This window comes from Pongo pygmaeus, chromosome 6 (genome assembly GCF_028885625.2).
Source record: "Pongo pygmaeus isolate AG05252 chromosome 6, NHGRI_mPonPyg2-v2.0_pri, whole genome shotgun sequence".
In the NCBI taxonomy this organism is placed as follows: Eukaryota; Metazoa; Chordata; class Mammalia; order Primates; family Hominidae; genus Pongo; species Pongo pygmaeus.
In genome coordinates this window covers 61,555,020-61,579,442 of record NC_072379.2, presented here as the reverse complement: position 1 = coordinate 61,579,442, position 24,423 = coordinate 61,555,020, and the positions used below count along the sequence as shown (strand labels likewise).

General features: G+C 40.9%; 1 protein-coding gene across 1 annotated transcript in view; it reads right to left on the bottom strand.

Moving 5' to 3' along the window:
- The window catches only part of SPMIP4 (sperm microtubule inner protein 4), a 44,371-nt gene extending 23,342 nt beyond the window's left edge, over positions 1 to 21,029 (bottom strand). Inside the window, exons 1-4 of the mRNA XM_054494919.1 lie at positions 19,592 to 21,029; positions 18,803 to 18,960; positions 7,992 to 8,168; positions 567 to 638 (exon numbers count right to left, since the gene is read on the bottom strand). Of these exons, the coding sequence (XP_054350894.1) occupies positions 567 to 638; positions 7,992 to 8,168; positions 18,803 to 18,936 (383 nt within the window). The 5' untranslated portion in view covers positions 18,937 to 18,960; positions 19,592 to 21,029. The remainder of the gene's footprint in view (positions 1 to 566; positions 639 to 7,991; positions 8,169 to 18,802; positions 18,961 to 19,591) is intronic.
- Positions 21,030 to 24,423: the final 3,394 nt, after the last annotated feature.

Genomic DNA, 24,423 nt, shown 5'->3' with positions numbered 1-24,423 from the left:
AAATGTATGCTTTTGTAATGTACATGACAAACTATTTAAAAGTGTAATAAAATAATACACTTACAAAGAACAACTTTAAGCGATGGGTAAATTAACAAGTATGCCTTACGTTAAAAAAGATACTTAGGAAGTGTTATTAAGAGTTATTTGTAGATGATAATAAAAAACCTCTATCCTCGTAAAATTCTGGTTGAAAATTTGTTGAGGGCCACTATGGCATTTTCTATTGATCTTTTAATAAATGTAGCAGATTCTTAGTAGGTTGGGTAAGTAGGTCAAAGGCAGAGAAATAGACCAAGATAACCTTTAGGAATCCCTTTGAACATTAATATTCATTAGCTCCAGTTTTTTTCTTGATTTCTTTAAACACTAAAAACTATTTGTTTGTTATTTATTTGTTTTTGTTTGTTTGGTCTTGGTTTCTGGCATTAACTGTCTCTATTTTAAAAAAGGAATAATTTGTTTCTCTAAAAGTCCCCATTTGGGGCTTTAAAAATGTCTCGTATAACTCATTTCCACTTAAAAATGTTACTTGATTTTATATAAGGAAAAAAATCCAGACTTACAAAGAATCATTTCCATAGACATCACTTTTTTTGTTCTGGGTCAAATAATAAAACTGTTCAATAGGAAGCTTTCTGAAAATAAAGAAAAGATTAAATTAAACATGTTTTAAAATTAACACTGTATAATGGTGAGACAGTAAAAGACAAATAGATTAATAATATATCCATGTATATGTAGAAATTCAATATATGAAAAGGTGTCATTTTATTTTATTTATTTTATAATAAATAGAGATGAGGTCTTGCTATGTTGTTCAGACTTATCTTGAACTCCTGGGCTCAAGAGATCCTCCTGCCTTGGCCTCCCAGAATGCTGGGATTACAGGCACAAGCTACTGAGCCTGGCCAAAGATGTCATTTTAAATCAGTGGAAAAAAGATGTATTTTTCTTTTTTAAAATTTTAAAATTTTTTATTTATTGATTTTTTTTTTTTTTTTTTGTAGAGACACAGTCTTGCTATGTTGCCCAGGCTAGTCTCAAACTCCTGGCCTCAAATGATTCTCCTGCCTCAGCCTCCCAAAGTGCTGGGATTACAGGCATGAGCCACCACGCCCAGCCAGGATGTATTTTTTAATATAGAAAAAATTCAGTATTCATTTGAAAAATAATCCATCTCTATTTACACTATTCAGAAAGATAATTTCAGATGGATTTAAAAATCTAAAGAATTTGGGGAAAAACCTATATAAAAATTAAAAGAAAATGTATAGGAATATGCTTTTTCTTTGGTGGTAGGAAGGACCTTTAAAACAATAATTTTCTTCTAAAAGTCAAAAGCCTGAAAGAAAATTTGATCATCAAATTTAATTATAAGGCCGGGAGTGGTGGCTCACGCCTGTAATCTTAGCCCTGTGGGAGGCCGAGGTAGGCAGATCACTTGAGGCCAGGAGTTCAAGACCAGCCTGGCCAACACAGTGAAACCCCATCTCTACTAAAAACAGAAAAAATTTGCTGGCATAGTGGCGCATGCCTGTAATCCCAGCTACTCGGGAGGCTGAGGCATGAGAATTGCTTGAACCTGGGAGTCAGCGGTTGCAGTGAGCTGACAGCATGCCACTGCATTCCAGCCTGGGCAACACAGTGAAACTCTGTCTCAAAAAATAAAAATAAAATAAAATAAATAAAAATAAAAAAATTAAAAAACCTAAATTTAATTATCAGACAAAAACCATAAAAGTTCAAATAAAATAAAAATTAGAAGAAATGTTTGCAAATATTAATAAAGATAACACATAAAGGATTGTTTCCAGAACATAAAGAACCAACAAGAATCTATAAGTAAAATACAAACAATAAAAATGGGTGAAGAATAAACATAGAAAAGGAAATGTGAATGGCCATACCTAAAAGATAAGAAAAGTACTCAACCCAACTAGTAAGCAGAGAAATACATTCTCATAACCATGATACACTTTATACTCAATAGATGGGCAAAAACTATACATTTTGATAATATAGATGGCTGAGAGTGTGAGGAAATAAATACTTTTAGACACTATCATGACAATATAAATCATTCGGGCTACAAGCACTAAGATTTAAAAAAATCCCTATACTGTGACCCACTTAGGATTTGGCATGTATTTATTTATTTAAATTTTTTTTGAGATGGAGTCTTGCTCTATCACCCAGGCTAGAGTGCAATGGCGCGATCTCGGCTCAGTGCAACTTCCATCTCCTGGGTTCAAGTGATTCTCCCGCCTCAGCCTCCTGAGTAGCTGGGATTACAGGCACCCGCCATCATGCCTGGCTAATTTTTATAGAGACGGTTTCACCATGTTGGCCTGGCTGGTCTCGAACTCCTGACCTCAGGTGATCCGCCCACCTCAGCCTCGCAAAGTGCTGGGATTACAGGCATGAGCCACTGTGCCCAGCTGGATTTGCCTTTTAGAAACCTTTGAGCATGAGCTCAAGAAGGCTTGTACAAGGATGCTTTTTAAAGTATGGTTAATGTAAAAAGAAACACAGAGAGAAAAGAAACAATACATGATGGCTAAATAATCTTTGATGCATCCATATTGTAGAATACTGTGAGAAATTAAAAAGAATGATGTACATCTATGTTTATCTACATTTACAGACATGTGACTATTTCTAGATTGTAGAGAGAATAAAAACCCAAACTGCCTAATACTATGTATCAAGTGATTCCACAGATATATGAAATAACACTGTATATTTTCAATGCATACATGTATAATAGTCTAAGTGCATAACAAAAGGCATGGAAAGAGACACCAAAATGGTAACAGTGGTTCCCTCTAGGAAGGAGAGTGAGACTGGGGGGTAGTCGTCAAAAGAGAATGGACCTCATCTGTAACCTTTTCATGTAGACTATGCTCAACTGCAACTTGTGGCTGCCCAATTATCTTTTGAACATGCAGCCTACATTTTTTTTTTTTTTTTTTGTGATGGAGTCTCGCTCTGTTTCCCAGGCTGGAGTGCAGTGGTGCAATCTTGGCTCACTGCAACCTCTGCCTCCCAGGTTCAAGCAATCCTCCTGCTTCAGCCTCCTGAGTAGCTGGGATTACAAGCACCTGCCACCATGCCTGGCTAATTTTTTTGTATTTTTGGTAGAGACGGGTTTCACCATGTTGGTCAGGTTGGTCTCAAACTCCTGACCTCAGGTGATCCACTTGCCTCAGCCTCCCAAAGTGTTGAGATTACAGGTGTGAGCCACCGTGCCTGGCCCCAGCCTACATTTTTATAGTGCGTGTACTGTGAATGTCATCTACCCAATGTAGATTCCAAGAAACTTGCTTTTTCCAGCCTCCGAATGGCCCTGGAGTGTGAGGGTTATTTGTACCCCACAAGAATGCTCACCTAGAGAACCCCACCATTGAGGATGTTCTCAATAATTAGGTAGATACAACGACCAGCTCTGTGTGTGTCAGGTATTCTCCAGTCACCCCGGTGCTTGCTCAGTGGCTTCATAACGAAGTGATCATGGCGGCAGCACAGAAATTATCACATATGGACTCAGTGACATGAACTTCCCTCACTAAGACTCACCTGGCTATTGGCACATTTGAGTTTGCCAGCAGAAGTGACCAATCGTAAGCACTTGATAGGGTGACCTATACCTGGATATACTAGTCAGCTATCTGGTGGCAGGATAATTACACTGAACCCCTTCCATCATCAAAGAGATAACTTATCCTCATAAGATTAGACACTTCTTCAAAATAGGGATTTCCCTTCCCTTCCCACCATGCCTCTGCAAGTAACATCATCAGTAAACTTACTCAATGTCTCATTCGTTGCCATGCCATCTTAAACAATATTATTTTTGACTAAGGAACTCAATTTACCACAAAAGACATTGGGCAACAGTTGGCTGAATTCAAACAATTCACCATATTTATAGAATGTTATATTTTGCCATATTTGCAGAACATTAGGATGGCTTACTGAATATTCAATCACGGCTGAGTGATGTCCTAAAGAGTGTGGGACATGCTCTGAACCAGTGACCAATAAATAGATTCCCCCTTAGCCAGAATGCATGGTCTAAAAACCAAAGGGTGGAAGTGGGAGTGGTGCTTCTTCCTGTTATACTCATGGTTACACTTGAGAAACTTTGACTCCCTCCCCAGCTACCTTGAGCTTTGGTGGTTTAGAGGTCAAGGGAGAAACGCTTCCATCAGGGGATACAACAATGGTCACAATTGCATTGGAAGCTGAATTGATGTGGTAATTTTGGGCAGGGTGACTGATCCTGAATATCAAGGGCCAGAGGATATTATACAATGATGGGGGAAAGGAGTATTTCTGGAACCTGAGGAACCTTTTGAACACCTAGTATTGTCTTCAGTAGCATGGAGTTAATGAAACACTACAGCAGGCTTACACAGGCAGAACCACTAAGAAGCTCTCTTAGAACATACTTTTGGATTGTTCTATCACATAATGTACTCCTACCAGCTCAGGTATTGGCTGAGGGCAAGGGAACCTGGAATAGGTAGTGAAGGAAGGAAATTATTATTATTTATAAAAGCATTTTTAATTTCAATAGTTCTTGGGGAACAGGTGGTGTCTGGTTACATGAATAAATTCTTTACTGGTGATTTCTGAGATTTTGGTGTAACCATCACCCAAGCAGTGTACATTGTACCCAATGTGTAGTCTTTTATCCCTCACCCCTCTCCCAAGCTTCCCCCCAAGTCCCCAGAGTCCATTGTATCATTCTTATGCTTTTGTGTCCTCATAGCTTAGCTCCAACTTATAGGTGAGAACACACAATGTCTGATTTTCCATTCCTGAGTTACTTCACTTAGAATAATGGTCTCCAGGTTGCTGTGAATGCCATTATTTCATTTCTTTTTATGGCTGAGTAGTATTCCATGGTATATCTATGCCACATTTTCTCCATCTACTCGGTTAATGGGCACTTGGGCTGGTTCCATATTTTTGCAATTGCGAATTGTGCTGCTATAAACATGTGTGTGCAAGTGTCTTTTTCATATAATGACTTCTTTTCTGAAGGAAGGAAATTATAACACCAATGATAGCCTCATGACCAAGTGCAGGAATGAGGACTATAGTCGCTTCTTATATTTTCTGCCTTGCTGTGTCTTATATACTTTTATGTATTTTCTTTTTTCCTCTTCATTTTCCTTATTATTTCATATAGGATGCATTGGTGATGGTTAACTTTATTAGAGAGCACAGGTATAGAATATCGGGACAAGATTACAACTGAACTAGACAGGAGTGGGCACTTGGAATTGGATATAGCAAAGTTGGAAACTGCTTTCCTTTGGCCTCCGCTTTTGGGGAGGTGAGTGTATTTTCATTTGTATGAAAATTGTTGCTTTTTTTTTTTTTAGACGGAGTCTCACTCTGTCACCCAGGCTGGGTGCAGTGGCACAATCTTGGCTCACTACAACCTCCGCCTCCTGGGTTCAAGTGATTCTCCTGCCTCAGCCTCCTGACCTCGTGATCCACCCACCTTGGCCTCCCAAGGTGCTGGGATTACAGGCGTGAACCACTGCGCCCAGCCACATTTTCTTACATTGAAGCAGCAGTTCTCCAACTTTGCTGCATGTTGGAATTATCTGAGGTATCTTGTTAAAATGCAGATTCTGTTTCAGTAAATCTGGGGTGGAGGCTGAGACGGGGCATTCACCATTTCCTAGGTGATGCTGATGCTGCTGGCCCATGTACCGTGTGTTGAATAGAAAAGCATGTTATTGTTGCTGCTGTTGTTTAGAGTGACAGTCCACTGGCACTCAAGACTATCATCTTTACAATACCCTCTCTATATTTTGCTAGTTTCCCACATTTGGAACACCCCACTTCCCAGCCTTCCTAGCAGCCAGAGTGCAAATGTGCCCCAAGTTCTGTCAATCATCCACATCTATACTAGACTTTGATTTGACTGTGAGTAGCCTGAGAACATGAGCTTCATGAGGGACATCCAAACTGCCAATAGGTGGCAGCAGAGGTGGCCAGTTAAAGAGGCACTTCCTCCCTGAGGAGGCCAGTCCTGGGAGTGGCCTCTATTCCTGGATGCCGAACAATGAGCCTATTTCTCTAGGCATCCCACAGTTTTGTGAGCTAATCTAATATCCTCTCATAATCTTGTTCTTTTTTCTCTTTCTTTCTTTTTTTCTTTTTTTCTTGAGATGGAGTTTTGCTCTTGTTGCCCAGGCTGGAGAGCAATGGTTAGTTTAAGAAGAACAGGATTAGCCGGGCGCGGTGGCTCACGCCTGTAATCCCAGCACTTTGGGAGGTCGAGGCAGGTGGACTGAGGTCCAGAGTTTGAGACCAGCCTGATCAGCATGGAGAAGCCCCGTCTCTACTAAAAATACAAAATTAGCTGGGCGTGGTGGCGCACGCCTGTAATCCCAGCTAGGCTGAGAGGCTGAGGCAGGAGAATTGCTTGAACCCAGGAGGGGGAGGTTGCAGTGAGCTGAGATCACGCCACTGCACTCCAGCCTGGGCAACAAGAGTGAAACTCCACCTCAAAAAAAAAAAAAAAAATTAAAAGATATGCCAGGTATAACTGGCATTCTAAGTGGAACAAGTATTTTCTCTTTCCCTGTCACATTCAGTAAGAGATCATGCACAAATCTCATTTCAAAGTAGATTACTCTTAAGAAACAAGTCTTTAGCTTTCTTTTTACACACTGGAATTCCATATGAATACTTCTAATTCTTATAAAGTATTGTGCATTTTTTAATCATTAAATTTTGGGAGGGCAGTAGCTGTAAATTCCATACAGAGCTATCTCCCCAGTCTCTAGAACAATGCTTCCTATACTTAAATTACTGAGCAGATAAATGAATAAACAGATACATAAATAAAATGAACACATGAAAAGAACTTGGGTGTTGGAGTCAATACATCTGGACTCAAATCACTATTCCACAACTTTATAATTGTCTGACCCAAGGAAAGGTGCTGAATCTCTTGGGTCTGTTTATTCACTGTAAAACAAGGATGGCAATATCTGCTTCATAAAGACATTACAGTTCCATGAGAGCGTGGGCTTAAACACATCTGTTGAGTGAAGGAATGAACGTGAGGTCCTCACTATCTATAATGTGTGTTGATGTCTGAATCTTTCTAATTGGCCTGTGACTGTCAGGGCTTTTTATTTGTCTGCTTTTTATTGCTTTTCTGAGGCTTTGATAAGGTCATCGGCGGCACATGTCCCTGTTGTTAATGTTTCTCTCTCTTGCTGTGGCTTGTCTTCCTTAATTTATTTCTTTTACCTGCTTTAGAACAAAGAACTAGTTAACTAGAGTATTCATAAACCAGACAATCAGGATTGTTAGATAAAGCAGGAGGAAGCAGGCTCTGTGTCAAGTGTGTGATAGACTCTGCTCTGAGTAAATGTCTTAATCCTTAGGAAATATTTAATATAACATTTGCTATTCAGATTTTTTTCTGCTTTCTGTTGAATTTTAATGTGTTTTGAATAGAGTTGCTGTGTAACTTTAAGATTTATAAACTATTATTGAAAGGTTTTAACACTTGAAAACAATGCCCAGCAGATTCTAGTGACTATCAAAAAGACTGACAAACAAATTACAAATCAAAAGTTCCAAAAACCAAGAGCATCTGTACAGATTAGGCCAGGTCTTTGCTCAAACAAAAATATTTAAAATTTAATTGTTTTCTCTCTTTCTATCTCAGGAACATTCCCATTTAGTTTTAGATAAGATACAATAAGTAAGTGAAGGAATTAAATGAATCCAAATTTCTGATCACAATATTTTAACATCACTAAGGACAGCAAAAACCATTCATTTATTATTATTTCACAATTAGAAATTAATTTTTCATTCTGTGTCTTTTCATAAATAGTAAGAGAAATAAGTTTGAAGACAGATTTAAGCAAACAAAGGACTCATAATAGAAATAAAGAAAAATGGATAATAAAGACCTTTCTGTGAATGGCAGAAAGTTTATTTACCTTGGCCAGGTTTCTCCACCAAATCCATAATGCTGATGTCCTTTGCCCATGACACGAGGAGGCTCACACTTTGGCCTGTGGTCCTCGGGGAGTGAAATCGGTATTATCCCACCATACTCTCTTTCAGCCCCCCAAGGAAGCCTACACTGTTGAAGTGACTCCCTTAATTCCTGATACCTGTGAAAAAAGAGAGACTTTAAAGAGCCTCAGCAACATAACAGATGCACAAAATTGCATAACAGATTGCATAAAATTCCTACCACTTCATAAGTATTTTCAGATTAAATCTTCAGAACACAGAATTCTCAGTGTCAGGTAGATTATGACACTGGTTATTTAGGCATCATGGGACTGCTGAAAGAATGAAGTTAAATTTCTGAGGACTTACAGATTATCCTTTTTTTGGTCATCAGTTATAGTGTGTTTATTTTTTTCATTTTCATTTTTTTTTTTTTTGAGACAGGTTCTCACTCTGTTGCCCAGGCTGGAGTGCAGTGGCATGATCTTGGCTCACTGCAGCCTCTCCCTCCTGGGTTCAAGCAATTCTCCCACCTCAGCCTCCCGAGTAGCTGGGATTACAGGGGCGTGCCATCACACCCGGGTAATTTTTGCATTTTTAGTAGAGACGGGGTCTCACCATGTTGGCCAGGCTGGTCTCGAACTCCTGACCTCAAGTGATCCACCCATCTCGGCCTCCCAAAGTGCTTGAGATTACAGGTGTGAGCCACTACATCTGCCCATGTGTTTATTTTTAAAAACAGCTTTATTGAGATTTAATTCACTTGCCACACAATTCATCGATTTAAAGTGTACAATTCAGGCCAGGTGCAGTGGCTCATGCCTGTAATCCCAGCACTTTGGGAAGCCAAGGCAGCAGGACTGCTTGAGCTCAGGAGTTCAAGACCAGCCTGGGCAACATAGCAAGACCCTGTCTCTATTTTATAAATTTATAATTAATTTAAAAATGAAGTGTATAATTCAATGGCTTTAAAGTTTATTCACAGATAAGTGCGAGCATCCCCACAGTCAACTTTACAGCATTTTCATCATCTCAAGAATACACTGTATTGCTAAGCCATCATCCCCTGTACTCCCCACCCTCACTCTATCCCTCGGCAACTATTATACTAATCTACTTTCTGTAGATTTGCTTATTCTGGACATTTCCTGTAAGTAGAATAATATAACACGTGGCCTTTTGTGATGGGCTTCTTTGACTTGGCATAATGTTTTCAAGGTTCATCCATTTTGTAGTATGTGTTCATACTTCATTCCATTTATTTATTTATTTGTTTTTTTGAGATGGAGTTTCACTCTTGTTGCCCAGGCTGGAGTGCAATGGCGCAATCTTGGCTCACTGCAGCCTCACCTCACCTCAGGGTTCAAGTGATTCTCCTGTCTCAGCCTCCCGAGTAGCTGGGATTACAGGTGCCCACCACCACGCCTGGCTAATTTTTTGTATTTTTAGTAGAGACACGGTTTCGCCATGTTGGCCAGGTTGGTTTTGAACTCCTGACCTCAGGTGATCCCCCCCGCCTCGGCCTCCCAAAGTGTTAGGATTACAGGCGTGAGTCACTGTGCCTGGCCCTTCATTCCTTTTAATGGCTATGTAATATTCTACTATATAGATATATCACATTTTGTTTCACCATTCATCAATTGATGGACATTTGGGTTATTTTCACCTTTTAACTCTTGTGAATAATAATGCTATGAATATTCATGTTCAAGTTTTGGTTTGAATACCTGTTTTTAATTCTTTGGGGAATTAAATTAGAAGTGGGTCATATGGTAATTCTGTTTAATTTGTTGAGGAACTGCCAAACTGTTTTCTACAGTAGCTGCTCCATTTTACATTCCTACCAACATTGTATGAGGATTCCAGTATCTCCACATCTTTGTCAACACTTGTTATTTTCTGTTAAAATTAAAAAAAAATTATTGCCATTCTAGTGGATGTGAAGTGGTATCTAATTGTAGTTTTGATTTGCATTTCCCCAATGACTAATGATGTTGAGCATTTTTTTCCATGTTCCTATTGGCAATATCTTTATTGGAGAAATATCTATTCAGATCCTTTGCATTTTTTGTTATTTGTCTTATTTTTGAGTTACAAGAGTTCTTTATATATCCTACATATAAGTCCCTTGTCAGATATAATAGGCAAATATTTTCTCCTATTCTGTGCATTTTCTTTTTACTTACTTGATAGTGTCCCTTGAAGCAAAAAAGTTTTTTAATTTTGACGAAGTTCACTTGATCTGTGTTTTTCCTTTTATTGCTTGTGCTTTTGGAGTCACATCTAAGAACCCAGTTATAAATCCAAGGCCATAAAGATGTATCGCTATGTTTTCTTCTAAGTATCTTACAGTTTGGCCCTGACACTTAGGTATTTGATTCAGGATGAGTTAATTTTGGATACATTATGAGATAAGGGATCTCATGCATCTATTCTTTTGCATGTGGATATCCAGTTGTTCTAGCTCTATTTGTTGAAAATCCTTCTTCCTCATTAAATGGTCTTGGCTAAAGATTATCTTTGGATTTTCAAAAATGGAGAGTATTGTAAAGGAATATTCCTAATCTTGTAAAGGAGCTACTTACTCATAAGTTTTATCTAGGGCTACTATAACAATGGTTCTCAAAGAGTGGTCCCTAGACTAGTAGCATAAGCGTCTCCTAAGAGCTTCTTGGAGATGCAAATTCTCAGGCTCCATCTCAAAACCTAAGAATCAGAATCTCTGGGGATGGGGTGCTGTAATATTTTAAGAAGCCCTCCAGGTGATTCTTGTGCATGCTAAAGTTTTAGAAGCACTATTCTATTCAATAGTTACCTTGTATGGTAATCATGTCTCCAAGTCCCACTCCTTACAACAGTACTATGCAGTGGACTGGCGGTTTCCTAAATTGGTTGGTAGGGCTTATCTAATCTTGAAACTGGTAGCTCAGATGATTTTCTCTGCTTTTTCTTAACAAAGGAGTGAAGGGCAGGGATTCTATTGGCTCACTGTTGTAACCTTTACCCCAGTGCCTGGCACACAGGAAGTACCCAAATAATACTATTGAATAAATGAGTAAGACCAAAGAGACGGATTTGTTTCCTATACTGCTTTCTGTGATAGAGGAATGAAATCTTCTGGTTAGGAACACAGCCTTACAAAAACACCTGCAAATGTATCTGGCAAAAGTTCTGCTTCCCAATTAGGAAGGATTTAATGACTTTCAGTTTCCAGTAATGGTGGCCTAGGTTATTTGGACCAAACTTCCCACTGAAAACAACTAAAAATACTGGGAGGAGAAAAAAAAATCTTAAAAACAACTAGCTTTTTGACAAGACAGAAAGGGATAAGTGCTACATAGAGGGTAAATAGGAACCCAGTGAAGTAAGCAAGCAGGGAAGCCACTTCTGCCCTTACGGCAGGACCAATCCTGGCAAATTTACATTTTTGTTTTAAGGTGAGGGATATGGAAATCAGCCAAGTGAGGAAACTAAAGGAGACCATCTACACAAGAAGCTGGGACCTTAAAATGCTTACCCTCTCATGTTCAAGGTGAGTCAGAAGTTAACCAGTTCCCTTGTGGCCCCAGTTTGCATCTACCCTAAACTTAAGCTTGGATTTAAGTGGTCCTGGATTGGTATTATGGTATATACCTACAAGGCACTTTGCAGGACAAACAGGAATCCTTTCAGTAGGAAGGATTCTTGGGGGAAATCACAAGATGTGTTCTAAAGGATGAGTAGGAGTTATCTAGAGGAAACAGAAGAAATACTGGGGCATGCAAGGGAATAGCAGGTAGAGAGGCCTAGAGTTTAATAGACTGGAAAATTCCTGACAGTGTTGACTTCAGTCTAGAATCTCTCTTAGGGAAGAATTACTTTTGTTTGGTAAAATATTCTGCTAAGCCACTTGTAGACACAGAGACTCTGAAAGTATGGCTGTTGGTAGGAGCTCAAGCAAGCTCAGACTGATTAAACTGCTCTGCAGTGGGAGAAACTTGTTTGTTTGCTCTTGAAAGAGGGAGAGGAGAGGAAAGGGGAGTAAGGGAAGAGAGAGATGAGAGGAGCCGGCAGGATGGTGAGGCTACTGGGGACTGCACTGGTTGAAAATCCAGGGAGAAACCCTTGGCGACAGCTGGTTAAAGACCTTTTAAGAATGTGGAAGTTATGGCTAATAAGGTGTTTTGGTTACATGTAGCATGGCATGGTGTGACTCTCCTTCCTGATCCCCAACAGTTCAGTGAAGTTTACCAGGCTCACAAATGCTCTGCATGGACAAGGTCCTTAGAGAAAAATGAGGGATGACTGAGTTTCACATCTGGGTCAGTGTGTTGTTTTAAGTGGAACCAGGAACCCAAAGTCAGAAGTGACCATGAGACTTTCAAATGCTATCCCTATCCTTGTCCTGGGAACTTGGATAAATTTGGAGGAATTCCACAAGGCATGGAGTAAAGATCTGAGTAGAACTTACCCAGATCTTAGGGGCTGAGAAAATAGAGTTGAATTTTGAACTATATTAGAAGAATTGATATAGAATTCTAGAACTTGGGGCATGTAGACAAGGGCCATGGTGAGAGGTGGAGCATGAGAGGAAAACAAGGACAGTATCCTGTGGGCCTTCTAAATCCTCTGGACTATACCCTGAGAACAGTGGGATTGAGTCAGAAACATGGAGGAGAGGAAGGGGGTGGTGGGGTGAAGGGTTGGGGGAGGAGGGTGAGAGGAGGAAGGGGGAAGAAAGTGGGAGAAAAAGGGAGGGAGAGAGGGGGAGAAAATGGGAAAGAGAAGGGGAGATAGGTAGGTAGATAGGGAGAGAGAAGGGGAGAGACAGGAAGAGAGAGAGAGGGAAAGAGAAAGAGGTATGGATTGTGGAGCTACTTTTTTCTCTTTACCAGTACAGTGCTTGGCTTAACATAACCCCCCGTCCCCTACCTGTAATAATTGTTGAACAGAATGAAGAAGCAATACTCAGGACTATAAGTGGAATGTATTATCTTGTGAAGTCACTAGATTGAGGGTTGGCAAAGCATGGCCCATGGGCCAAATCCAACTCCCTGCCTGTTTTTGTAAACAAAAGTCTATTGGAATACAGCCATGACCATTCATTTATGGACTATATACATACAGTTTATGGCTGCTTTTGCCTCACAATGGCAGAGTTGAATAGTTGGACAGAGACCACAAAGCCTACAATATTTACCGTCTGGCTCTTTACAGAAAAAGTTTGCTAACCCCACACTAGCTAGGCAAGGAGAGTCCTGGGCCCACTGATTTGGGGTGCTGTAGAAGGGATGCTGGCATTCAGCTCTCAGACCTCTACATCCTCCCTAGCAGTCTGACAACGATCAACAGCCATGGTTTGGGGGACATGACAAGTGAAAAATATTTAAATGCATTTGATTAATGACGACCTAAGCTTTAATACCTAAGTTTGTAAAAGTTACATTCAAAACCTAAATGAGTCAATTTCTCAACATCTGACCCCCGTATATTACATTGTCCCCGGAAGATGAGCCGGTAGAAAATGCTAATCAATCATTTGGGCTGGCATCCACCTAAAGCTGGAAAGTTGCAGGAAATCATTTAAAATAAAAGACAATGCATAAATAAGTCATATTTCCCTCTTACTTTAAGGTATCATGTCTTCCTCCCCTTAGCCTTAATACTCACAGAATTGTAGAGAAGGAACCAAATTAAAATAAAAATTGACATTTTAGGATGTAATAATTTAGGATTTCATTATAGAATTTCATTATAGGCTCCCATTTGTTTCTGGATTCACTTCGTTGCTTTCTGATTCTTAAACATTTTAAAAAAATGATAGTTATCTGCCAACTAAAAATGAGGGTTATGTTTTAATAATTTTAATGAAATTTTAAACCTTTCTCTTTCCCTCTCTCTCTCCGTCTCCCTTTCTCTCCTTTTCCTCTCCCTCTCTCTGTCTCTCTCACCTCTTTCTCCATGTCTCTCTCCCTCTCTCTCCCTTTCTGCTAGCCCAGTAGTTCTCAGTGTAAATAAAATACATCTCTATAACAAAGAGAATAATTATCAAATTATTGGTGCTACCATCTCTAGCAATAGAAAATTGTTTACTTGTTTTTGAAAAAGATACATTCCCTATAGATGAACCAATATTTCATTTTAAAGTCACTGTACAAGATTTTATGCATCAAACCCCAAATTCAGTAATTTAGCCAGTAATTACTGGGAGGCATGATTAAAGAAAAGCTCGAAATAAAAATAACCCTCATTTTTAGTTGGCAGATAACTATTATTTAAAAAAATGTTTTAAGAGTCAGAAAACAGCAAAGTGAATCCAGAAACAAAATGGGAACTGATAATGAAATTCTATAATGAAATCCTATTGTATAATGAAATCCTAAGCAATTCTCAAGGCACTTCCTTAATGGATATGTTTGTTTGCTCTGTAAGCTAAGAGAACTTGCTAGAAGTAAGGAGAAGTCAGCTGAATGAAAAAGAGGATAGGAATCTTGATGATTTTGAGTAGTTGTTCCTGCCAGTTAAATTTTCAACAGAAGAAATGAGAAAAAAATGCCACCTGTTTATATACTTAATATTTTTAATGGAGATCAAGCAAGTTTATATAAAATAGTAGCTAGCATAATTGTCCCAGAAAATCCAATTGAGTAAAGTAATTAAAGTGTAGCAATTAACTTGCTCTTGGTCATCAGGTAAGCCAGAACCATAGTCCTGGTTTTCTTACATTTTCAGTGCTGCTAGCCCAGTAGTTCTCAGCGTAAGCTGAAAAACTAAAAAATGCAGATTCCCTTGCCCCACTTCAGACCTGGGGAATCAGAATGTCCATAGATAGAGGAAGCCTGGGAATCTGTTTTTCTAGAAAACTCTTCAGGTGATTTTGAAGTACCCTGTCTGTAGACCAGTCCTGGGTAACAAGGGAGCTAGACCGTGTCACCTATTTTTATATTGTTTTACTTTGTTTTGATTTTTGAGAAAGAGTCTCGCTCTGTTGCCCAGTCTGGAGTGCTGTGGTGTGATCTTGGCATACTACAACCTCTGCCTCTAGGCTCAAGTTATCCTCCCAACCCAGCCTCCCAAGTAGCTGGGACCACAGGTGTGAGCCACCACACCTGGCTAATTTTTATATTCACCTCACCTATTGTGAAAAGAAAAAAAAAGTAGGCTGATATGAGGAAATCGTTTTGCATCACTGTTAAAACTGCCAAGTGAGTGCCATGATGGCTGCATCTAGGTTGTAGGTATAGCCTACATGATCTAAGTTGTACCTGGATACATCACGATATTGAAAAGGGTGTCCCTTTAAGTACATCTGTGTTTAGAAAATTAAGCTGCTGAGTGCAAACGTACGCTAGGGCTCACATTCACCCTTACCATTATGAAGGTAATCCTGAAAAACCAGGGGCTTTCTGTTTTGTATTGTTTTATTTTGCTGTTGAGATACCTTGTGATTCAAATTGGGAGCCATGGACCCTGCACCTGGTCTGAAGAAGTGAGCCTCAGCAATGATACAACAGAGTTACCACCAGTATCCTGTTAACACCGTACAGAGCCGTTCCATCACTAACATTGAGAGAAAAGAGACTCTTTTGTAAGCTGTCTGGCTGCTTTTTAAGAGGGGGTTAAGAGGAGGGGTTCTGAGAACACATGATCATCCTGGTTTTCTCAATCTGGTGATTGTGAAAGGAAAGAATTCACGTGAAATAAAAGGGAAAGCAAGTTGTAGTTATTAGGAGCCAGGAGCATGGTTGTACCTAGATAGAGCTTCAAATAATACCTTTTTGTAGTTTATAGTTGGCCATATATCATGTTGAATTTTATAGTCAGCTAACAAAAAATGTGCTTCTCTTAAATTTCATGCCAGTTAAAGGGTTTTGGAGCTGATCACTAACCAACTATAGGACCGTTTAGGTAGAGGGGATCAACATTTCAGTGAAAAGCCTTTGACAGTGCTTTTTGATGGTGCATTCAGATATGGGAGCCCTAAATTCTTGGATTCCTTTAGGCCAAATATAAAACCTCACATTGCTGTTTTTGAGCCAGGGACAACTGCCCATTCCCAGATCACACACAATCCACTAAGGATTTTATTTGACTCAAGGGAAGCTCTGCCTAATGTGATAGCCCTTGGAGTTGAACAAGAATTTAGGGCTGAAAACCACTCTTGTGAATCAGGTCAATGATAGAGGAGTAGGGGCAGCAAGGACTGACCCAGAAGTGACAAGAGCTCCTTTTCCTCCAATACAAGTGTTGAATATGATCTTTACATTTAAAAAAATTGGAGAAGACACATATTAAGATGTTAACACAGTGGTTATTATCTCTGGATAAAGGAAGTACAGAGGGTTTCTTTCCTGTGCTTCATTTTCATAATTTTTCTGTTGGAAAAATAAAGAATTTGTTTTCCTTACAAATTTCTAAGATTTCTACATTATGAGGAATGTGTGTTAGTTTTATAATTATGGAAAAATAATTCTTTTTCTTTATTAATATAAAGAGCATGTTTGTAAACTGGAGAAGATCTGTGGAAGTCTGATCAAGATGGTGAAAGGCTAAGTGCAAGAAGAAAAAGGAGATGAATCTGTGAGAACCAGTGTTTAGTCTGGCAAACAGAACTCTCACAGGGGCCAAGAGAATCTTCAGACCTTGAAGGGCTGCTAGCATGGGACAATGAATTACTATTTTGCATAGCTTCAGAGGGAAGAACCAGAATCAGCAAGCAGAAATTACAAGGGAAAAAATTGTTCTCATTAGAAAGAAAATGATCTGACAATCAGGAGCATTCAAAAATGGAATGGACTGCCTGGTGTGGAAGTGCTGTCCTTTTTGGAAGTGTTTAAACTGAGGCTGGGTGACTTCCTGTCTGGTTTCCTAAAGAATTCTTAAATGATTGGGAGGCTGAGGCGGATGGATCACGAGGTCAGGAGATCGAGACCATCCTGGCCAACATAGTGAAACCCCATTTCTATTAAAAATACAAAAAAATTAGCTGGGCGTGGTGGTGTGTGCCTGTAGTCCCAGCTACTCAGGAGGCTGAGGCAGGAGAATTGCTTGAACCCGGGAGGTGGAGGTTGCAGTGAGCTGAGATCATGCCACTGCACTCCAGCCTGGCAACAGAGTGAGACTCCATCTAAAAAAAAAAAACAAAAAAACAAAAAACACAAAACAAGTAGACAACCACTCAGGCTATTTTTTCACTGTCCAGGTGTTTTGAGGTGTTTTTTCTTTTCCTTTTCTCAAAATGATTCAAGTAAATACAATACAGGAAATGCTGACACTAAGATCTTGGCAAATTACTTGTGTGTATCTGTTATTTCATATGCAAAATGCAGATAACAGTAGTACTTATAGGGTTGTCATGAGGATTAAAAGAATTACTACATACAAAGCATTTGGTAGAGTGCTGACATATTTTAATCACTAGATATGTTAGGTGTAATTTTTTTCACTGTAATTTTTTTTAAAAACTTTTTTTCTAGGTTCAGGGGGATATATGCAGGTTCGTTATACAGGTAAATTGCATGTTGCAGCGGTTTGGTGTACAAATTATTCTGTCACCCAGGTGATAAGCATAGTACCCAAGAGGTAGTTTTCTGATCCTCGCCTTCCTCCCTCTCTCCACCCTCAAGTAGGCCTTGGTGTCTGTGGTTCCCTTCTTTGTCTCCATGTGTACTCAATGTTTAGCTCCCACTTATTAAGTGAGAATAGGTGATATTTGGTTTTCTGTTCCCGTGTTAGTTTGCTTTAGAATAATGGCCTCCAGCTCCATCTACGTTGCTGCAAAGGACATGATCTTGTTTTTTTATGGCTGCATAGTATTCCATGGTGTATATGTACCACGTTTTCTTTATCCAGTCAACCACTGATGGTCATTTAGGCTGATTCCATGTCTTTGCTATTGTGAATAGTGCTGTGATGAACATACTTGTGCATGTGTCTTTACGGTAGAACAACTTATATTCCTTTGATAGAACAACTTATAAGAACAACTTAGAATCCAATAATGGGATTGCTGGGTCAAATGCTAATTCTGTTTTGAGTTCTTTGAGAAATCACCAAACCGCTTTCATAAATTAAATCATAATGTATAATTAATGTGTTACAGGGAATTTGGTGAAGCAAAAATTTACACAAGTATAAGCAGCAAATTCTGGGAGTATTTTTGGGCAGATGGTAGAAGGGCATGTTAGGGAACCAATACAGTACTATTTATAAAAGTCTTTGCTTACAACATATTAATTTCCCAATGAAGGAACGGACCATTCTAAAATTTTAGAATGTAGTGGATGAATTTGATGTGTGGCTTTTATAGTAGACAGCCAGTTACTTCTCGAGTTCCTTACAGACCCTTGAAGGTTCAGTTAATTGCCACGTTTTGCCTTCCCTGTGATATGATAAGCAGAAGAGCCCCGGCCCGGTGCAGTGGTCACGCCTGTAATCCCAGCACTTTGGGAGGCCGAGGTGGGTGGATCATTTGAGGTCAGGAGTTTGAGAACAGCCTGGCCAACATAGTGAAACACTGTCTCTACTAAAAATGCAAAAATATTAGCTGGGCATGGTGGCGCATGCCTGTAATCCCAGCTACTCTGGAGGGTGAGGCAGGAGAATCACCTGAACCTGGGAGACAGAGGTCCCAGTGAGCCGAGATCGCACCACTACACTCCAGCCTGGACGACAGAGCGAGACACCGTCTCAAAACCAAACAAACAAGAAACAGAAGAGCCCCAGAACAATAAATGTTTTTCCTCACATAATAAAATACACTAAGACATTAAAACTGCTTTTTCTTGTTTGCTGTTTCTAGTTTTTGTTTTACCTGTCCTCTGAGGCAGTTGGGCGAGTAACCGTTTGGAGGGGGGTGTGCAATTCATTAGAGTAAAAGGTGTTGGACAGTATGTCAGCTCCTTCAAGCTCCCTGCAACAGTAGGGCCTGCCGTGAATGACTTCCATGCTTCTTGGCTAAAAAGGCACAACCTGGAAAAGAAAAGGAGGGCACATTTGGCTTGTTGAGTCAAGGCAGGCAGAATACACATTTTATACTGCTAAATTGTTCAACCTGACGCTGCACAGAAGTCACAGGCTTCCCTCTGCGCTGAAAGCCGTCAAATCAGTAACAAATAGAGACCTAAATAAGTTCTATGGAAATAAATTTCAACTGAAACAAATTCACAAAGTGGACAGTGCCTCCAAGTAGTCAGCAGAATGACTATCCAGTAGGTTCGTATCAGTCCGCTACTTTGTGGCCATCAACTGACGTTCAATTCTTGCCTCAAATTTAACTATAACTATTCAAGAAAACTCAGTTGACTTTTAGCCTGTGGTCTTTCCGAAAATTAGAGACTCTTCATTCAACAAAATAAGCGCTGTCCTAAAGCCTTCGGGGATTCTGGACAAGAATCCCTTTGCAGATGGTGGAGTCAGTGGTGCAGCACGAACGGGACCCTAGAGGGGATTCCCGTTTCCACCTGCGTCAGGGAGAATCCCACCTCTCCCTCGGACTTGGGGGAAGGCCAGGAGGCGGCGCAGCTGGGACCAAGGGTGCCGGGGGCCGAGCCTCGCGGGCTGTCATCGCCCTGCAAGCGGTGCCTCGGGGGTCTGGACATACCTGGGACATGAGCCTGGGGGCGCTGCGGGACCGCGCCTCCCCTCCCCGCAGCTGGCGGCCTTCGCGGGCCGAGGAATTTTGAGGTCGTCCGCACCTGCAGCCAGGTGGAGCTGGCAGGCAGGGGCGGGGGCGGGGGCGGGGGCGGGGGCGGGAGAAGGACGGCCGGCAGGCCGGGGTGGGGTGGGGCTGGGGGCGCTTGTGACGGTGGCCGTGACCGCGGCATTAGGTGATGCGTCCTTGAGGGGCTGGGGGCTTCCGGGCGGCGAGCGGGGCGCAGTAGGAGGCTCTTAGAGACCTCGGAGGAAACCAGCCCAGCGCTACGGGACTGGCAAGAATACGAAGAGGCACCGAGAGTAAAGAGAGCGCTAGGCGCCGTGTCGGAGGCGAGAGGGGCTCTTCCGCCTTGCGGCCCCTGGCCCCGCCTCCCGGTCCCTTGCCCCGCCCCTCTCGGCTCACCGCCCTGCCTCCTGTCGGACCCCGCCTTGCCCCACCCGCGCCCCGCCCCCACGCGCCCTCTAGCGGCGGCGGCGATGGCGATATCAGTTTGTTTTTCCAGAGCTGCCAGGTCTGGAGCTGTCTCAGGGCCGGCCAGGGAGCTCTCTCATGTGGACTGGGCGGAGGAAGAGCTCCGGTCCAGTGGAGTCCCTGGTGAGGTCGGAGCATCCGACCTGTCCTCCCTCCCCAGGTCACCTCGCAAAAATTGGGAACAGTGTGGCCAGATAGAGGGTGGAGTCTGCAGGATTCTGAAACTGCAGCCCCTGGCATGGCGCCCTAACAGAGTCTCTGCTCCTTCCCTGGTGGGTGCGGACTTGGCAAAGTCCTTTACTTGCCTCGGCCCCAGGGCCTAGCTCCACCTTGATTACCCCAGTTTTCCCCAAAAGATACAAATGTGAGCCACGAATCTGCACCTACAGGGTCATGAGTGCCTGAATGGAATGTGGGGAGGTTAGGGTGTGTGTATGATATGTATGGTATGGTTAGGCTTTGTGTCCCCACTCAAATCTCATCTTGAATTGTAATCCCCATAATCCCCACGTGTCAAAGGAGAGACCAGGTGGAAGTAATTGGATCATGGGGGCAGTTTTCCCCATGCTGTTCTCGTAATAGTGAGTGAATTCTCACGAGATCTGATGGTTTTATAAGAGGCTCTTCTCCCTTCTCTCAGCACTTCTCCTTCCTGCCGCCTTGTGAAGAAGGTAACTGCTTCTCTGTGGCCTTCTGCCATGATTGTAAGTTTCCTGAGGCCTCCGCAGCCATGTGAGATTGTGAGTCAACTAAACCTCTTTCGTTTATAAATTACCCAGCCTTGGGCAGTTCTTTATAGCTTTGTGAGAAAAGACTAATACAGTGTGGGAGGCTAGAAATGAGCCTGCAGGAACCAGAAGGTGAGGGTGAGAATGACCACCTCTGAGAAGAAGGGCGTTGAAACTGTGTGCCAAAGAGTTAAAGAAAACAGTCGTAGAAATTCTTGAGTTTACAGGATGGCAGATAAAAGAAACAAATTGCTGAAATGCTGAAATGCCTGGGCTTGTAGGTTAATAAAACTGGCTGAAATCCATTGGAACCTATAAGGCCGGCTAGAGTCTGCACAGATCCAGCTTGCTGACCTTACAGCTGAATTTCTACTGCATGTTTCATACTAACTCCTCACTGAATTTGCACGTGGAACCCTTAGGTAGCATGAAGAGATAAGGACACATGCCCAAGGACTTTCCAGACTTCCTCTTTCCTTCCACCAAGCACCTGCTAATCCCGGAATCCACACTCAAAACCATTTCTAATAAAATAATTGTCCTAAAGCCAGCACAGGGAGACAGATTTAAGCTGGACTTCCTATTTCTTTGTTGGTTGACATGCAATAAAAGTTTTTATTTTATCAAAAACCCAGTGTTATAGTATTGACTTCTAGTGCTTCGGGCAGCGAGCCTCCTTTGCTTGGTAACAGTATGATGGTGCCTTCGCTATTCTCTGCCTACTTTACAACTTTCTACTAACCAACGAATGGGCATTCATTTTGTGCTGTGCCTTCTATGTGAGTGTTACCTGGAGTGGGGGAAGAAAGGTGTATTGAAGTAGGCACAGTGGTAATTTTGTAGTCTTGGTTTATTTCTTAGTTCCTGCACCTCTGCCAACCTTCCAGTAGTTACCACACACTAATCCTAGAGGAATAGATCCTGCTGGAGACAGAGTTGTGTATTAGGTGAAATATTAGGTGAAATTGGCTTTTATCTTTGACATCTTTATTTTCCCTCCAATTTCTGGTAGTTCATTGTAAGCTTTTGCCCCTTTTCTGCTCCTGTGTGTTCAGGATCTCCCATTAAATTCCTTGTCTCCCCAGCCCATTTCATGTCCCCAGTCTTCCAGTACTTTCCATACTTCACCTTTTTCTCATCCTCAACCTTAGTCCTATTTTCCCATGGCTTGATTCTTCCTGGGAGGAATAACTGAGCATGATAGATTTAATCAGAGGCATCTGATGAAGATGCATCACTAGCCATGTATGTACATGGTTGGTGGTGACACTGGAGAAAGTGTGTCAACTCCAGGTTGAATGATCAGGATATGCCATGTGATAGCCTCCAGGTTCTAGGGGATTTGAAATTTTATTTTAGGTCAGATGAGTGTAAAAGGCAGATAAATGTAATTATTTTTATCTTTATCATTTTTCAAATAAAATTTACAGGCAAGAAAAATTCATTGTCAGATTGTTGTGAAACAATTGTTTTCTTTGAAAATGCTTCTCCATCTGAAATTCTGAGGTATATCAGGATTGGGTCTATTTGTTTGACCAACACTCTTCACTCTTAGCTTTTGTGATTTAACTCACTCCATCTCAGCCAGCAGGTGATGTGGATGTGACCTCAACAACACAAAGTAGCCTCCTACCCAAGGATGCTCAAGTGACTGACTTCTTAGGTATAACATGGCCAGGGGGTCAGTAGCCTCAGATTGCCTTCTTTTGACTTCTCACATGTTGATCTTGTCACCACCTCATTTTGCTAGTAATCCTTCAAGCAGGGAAGATGAAATTTGGCAATGAAAATAATATATGCTTAGAATACTGTGGGTTGATGACGTTTCCAAATCACAGTTAGACCTTTCACCTTCAGGTAAAGAATAAGTAGGAGGTAGATAATAACATAAAGCATGAATTACAGTCTATAACCTTTCTTTTAAGTCTGTTATAGAGACCAGTAAAATGAATGGAGACCAGTAACATGATTTTTTTTTTTCTTTTTGAAACAGAGTCTCTGTTGCCCAGGCTAGAGTACAATGGTGTGATTTCGGCTCACTGCAACCTCTGCCTCCCCGGTTCAAGAAATTCTCCTGCCTCAGAGCCTCCCAAGTAGTTGGGATTATGAGCGCTCGCAACCACGCCTGGCTAATTTTTTGTATTTTTAGTAGAGACGGGGTTTTGCCGTGTTGGCTAGGCTGGTCTCGGACTCCTGACCTTAGGTGATCCGTCTGCTTTGGCCTCCCAAAGTGCTGGGATTACAGGCGTGAGTCATGCGCCTGGCCCAATGAATATTTTTTACATGAAAAAACAATCTGGAGTCTGGTGCCTTGCTTAGAAGATGTGTTGGAAAGTGTCTCAGTAATGTTAAAATATGCATCTTTAAAAACTGAAAAACTTAAAGCCTTGTTGATTTCAGTATATGTATCTTCTTAGTAGCATGACAATTAAAAGTATGTATATACTGCTGACTTTAAACTACAAATGAGTTAAATTACACTTTAATACTTTTTTTGTACTAAATAATTTAACCTAAGTTCAGTACTTTAAATTTTTCTCAAAAGATATTTTCTTTCTTTCATAGTTGTTTATTATAAAAATGCAATCAGCTTTTTTGTGTGTGTCATTTCAATTTTTTTCTTGAATAGAGTTATTTTTAAAGAGCATTGTAATCTCAACAGTCTTTATGGTTGTAGTCATGTCAACTATGATCAATTGAATAAGCCTAGAAATGTAATGTGCAGCACAAGGATTATAATATTCATAATATTGTATTGCATACTAAAATTTTTCTAAGAATGTAGATTTTAGATGTCCTCCTCCTCCAATAAAAAATTAACTGTGTGAAAAACAATAATATATTTTTTTTGCCTTGAGTAGCTAAGGAACTAGGTGGTCATTTAGTAGTGAACACTGAAGTGACATTGATGCACACATTTATAAAATGTGCTATTTAGTAAACAGTCACCAGTTACCTAGAATGCATCAGGGGTTGTCCTAGCACCTACAATCTATGGGGACATGGAGCCGTGGAGAGTCATAATCAGTGAGGTAAGTGCTTGACTGGGGCCAGCGATCTTGCTGTAGGGGTCCATGGTCACCTAACCAAAACTCTTATGCTTCTGATATCATTCCCTTGGAAATGTCTGAAAAGCAATGTAAAGTTCTCCTATTTAGAAACATGATCATCAGAACCCTTTAGTGAGGTGACCCGGCCATGTGCCCTTGGTTACATGCAATTGTTTGTCCTTGTGGCCTCCATGGCATCTTTCCATTTATCTTTCTTTGCATCTTCCTACATGGATATTCATTTTGTCCCATGAATTTGAGTTCCTTCTGGGTAGCATTTTTCTCTCTAATCTTAAACCTCTGCTCAGAAGACTCAGTGGTCAGTCTCTATTCCTCTGTCATGATTCAATGTCTTTGAACTATGACCTATATACAGACAGCCCTATGTGCTATCCCTACTGCCTGGTTGAGTGAAGTTATGTAGAATATGTGTTCCACATACGTATTAAGTTCCACTACTTAAGTTTCTTCTTCACTTATCCACACACACAGATATGGATGAAACGTGTATTGGATAGAAAGGGTGGGC